Source organism: Coregonus lavaretus (assembly GCF_964263955.1).
Source record: "Coregonus lavaretus genome assembly, chromosome: 29".
NCBI lineage: Eukaryota > Metazoa > Chordata > Actinopteri > Salmoniformes > Salmonidae > Coregonus > Coregonus lavaretus.
The window spans coordinates 10658753-10660693 of record NC_140016.1 but is presented as its reverse complement, the minus strand read 5'-3'; the positions used below and the strand labels follow the sequence as shown (position 1 = coordinate 10660693).

The window sequence follows — 1941 nt, the reverse complement described above, 5'->3', positions numbered from 1 at the left end:
ATCCTGTAAATATATTGTATATATATATATATTCATTTATACACAGTTTATGCAACTCATATTTACAAGCCTTATCTAAAAAGTGAGAGAGAGATGATAAACATTGACGTTACAAATATGGGGGACATTTCAGAAATGATGAGGAGAGTCAATTAAAGGAGAAGAGCACCACATTAAATGTCAGCAGCAGCAGAGTCATGTTCCGGTTACCTCCATGATCTCCACCAGTTGGCTCTCTCCTCTTGTCAGTTTCTCTAACGTTGGTCCAGTTGAACTGTTTCATAGTCACTTTGTGCGCACCTGGCTTTCTACCAGGGTCTCCAGTGTGTGGAGTTAATAAATAATTCTCGCCTCGGCGCAGACCCAGGGGACAGCTGAGAGGTAAGGGAGGGAAATGAGAGGAGAGGGGGGCTCGGGAGAGGGAGGGTGGGAGGACTTGAGAGAGGGAGGGTGGGTGAAAAACCAACTGGAGGAGGTGGGATGTTATGTAGCGACAGGGATCCAGAGCAGGAGGGGTCGGAGGAAATAGGTGACAGGCTGGGAGGGAAAAGAAAGTGACAGGGAAATGAGGAATAGGGAGGAGGGGTGGTGAAAGCTGAAGGAGAACAAGAAAGGCAGGGAGACAGAGGTGGGGAGAGGTAGTCAGGCGTCAAGAGGTACGAGTGGCCACCAGGTTGGCAGGAAGAATGGTGGGTGGTCGACAAAGTGGATTTGCAGAGACAGAGAACAGCCCCCTGTTTAGAGTGACGGCATCCTTCTCTCACAGGCACCATGTCTGCCCAATGAGCCATCTCCTTCCCACCCGACCTCAGATGGAAGTCTGTTGTTGAGGAAGAGGATGGGCACTGCAGCTGTCCTGTACTGGGGTTTGTGGTTGGGTACTGACTGGATGGGTACATGGCTGTACTGGGGTTTGTGGTTGGGTACTGACTGGATGGGTACATGGCTGTACTGGGGTTTGTGGTTGGGTACTGACTGTCTATGTAGCTTTTCAGCCCTTGGAGGAGGATGAAGCCCTCTCTCTCCAAGGGGCTGCTGCTGCCCATGAAGCCAGCCAGGTGAGAAACACACTGCTGGAAGCCTGCGGTGTAGATGGCAGGGAGAGCAGACCTGGAGTATGCTGCTGCTGCTGGGGGAATGGGGACGCCTGCCATGGAAACCTCACTGTGAATATCCTGTTGCACCTCCTTCGGCCCACACACAGCCTGGGTGGAACAATCTATTTAAAAAAAGTGAACGGGTGGGAGAGGAGAGGGACATTTTTTATTTATTGTGAATTTTTGCAGACAATTTCATGCATTGCAGATGATCATTCACAACACACATAGGTATAGAGCTAATTAGATAGACCTACCTTTGCTCATGCTTCGTTTGTCTGTCCTTTTTTGAAGATATTCTACAGCCAGGTCTAGAATCTCTGCTTTCTCCAGTTTGGGGTTCTGTAAACGCTGTGAGTGGTCAAGATTAATAGAGTGAATAGACTGATTTGGATGGCCCTATAGACTCACAGACTACAACAATGAATGCTAGATAGGATTGAAAAACTCACCGAATCTAATGTATAGTTCAGCAACAAAGTCCTTAGCTCGCTAAGACTCTGATTTATTCGGTCTCGTCTTTTCTTCTCTATAACCGGCTTTAACAACTGCATCGAGACAAGAGGGGGGGGGGGGGGGGGGCGAGGTGCAAATTGTAATCAAACTGATTTATGTTTGTATAGGCCTAGTTTACCTTAATTTAGGTACAGCCATAATACCATTCTGAAAAGCATAAGGCTATTATAATTCAATGTTTCCATGCATTTCCCATAGCCTACACATGACACATCTGAAAACATACCAACATCAGAGTTTAAAAATACCCGTTCCTACTCACCCTTTTTATACTTTTGGTATTATTCAGGTTTGAATTTCGAATTTTCTTCTTCATCATTGTGCCCAT

At 46.7% G+C, this 1941-nt stretch overlaps 1 protein-coding gene across 1 annotated transcript; it reads right to left on the bottom strand.

Moving 5' to 3' along the window:
- Positions 1–308: 308 nt before the first annotated feature.
- On the bottom strand, positions 309–1941 carry her11 (hairy-related 11; the record flags this gene model as incomplete). The annotated part of the gene is made up of 4 exons (XM_084146997.1): positions 309–1219; positions 1355–1448; positions 1550–1645; positions 1876–1941. The coding sequence occupies 4 exons, from the start codon at positions 1939–1941 to the stop codon at positions 309–311; spliced, it is 1167 nt and encodes a 388-aa protein (XP_084003123.1).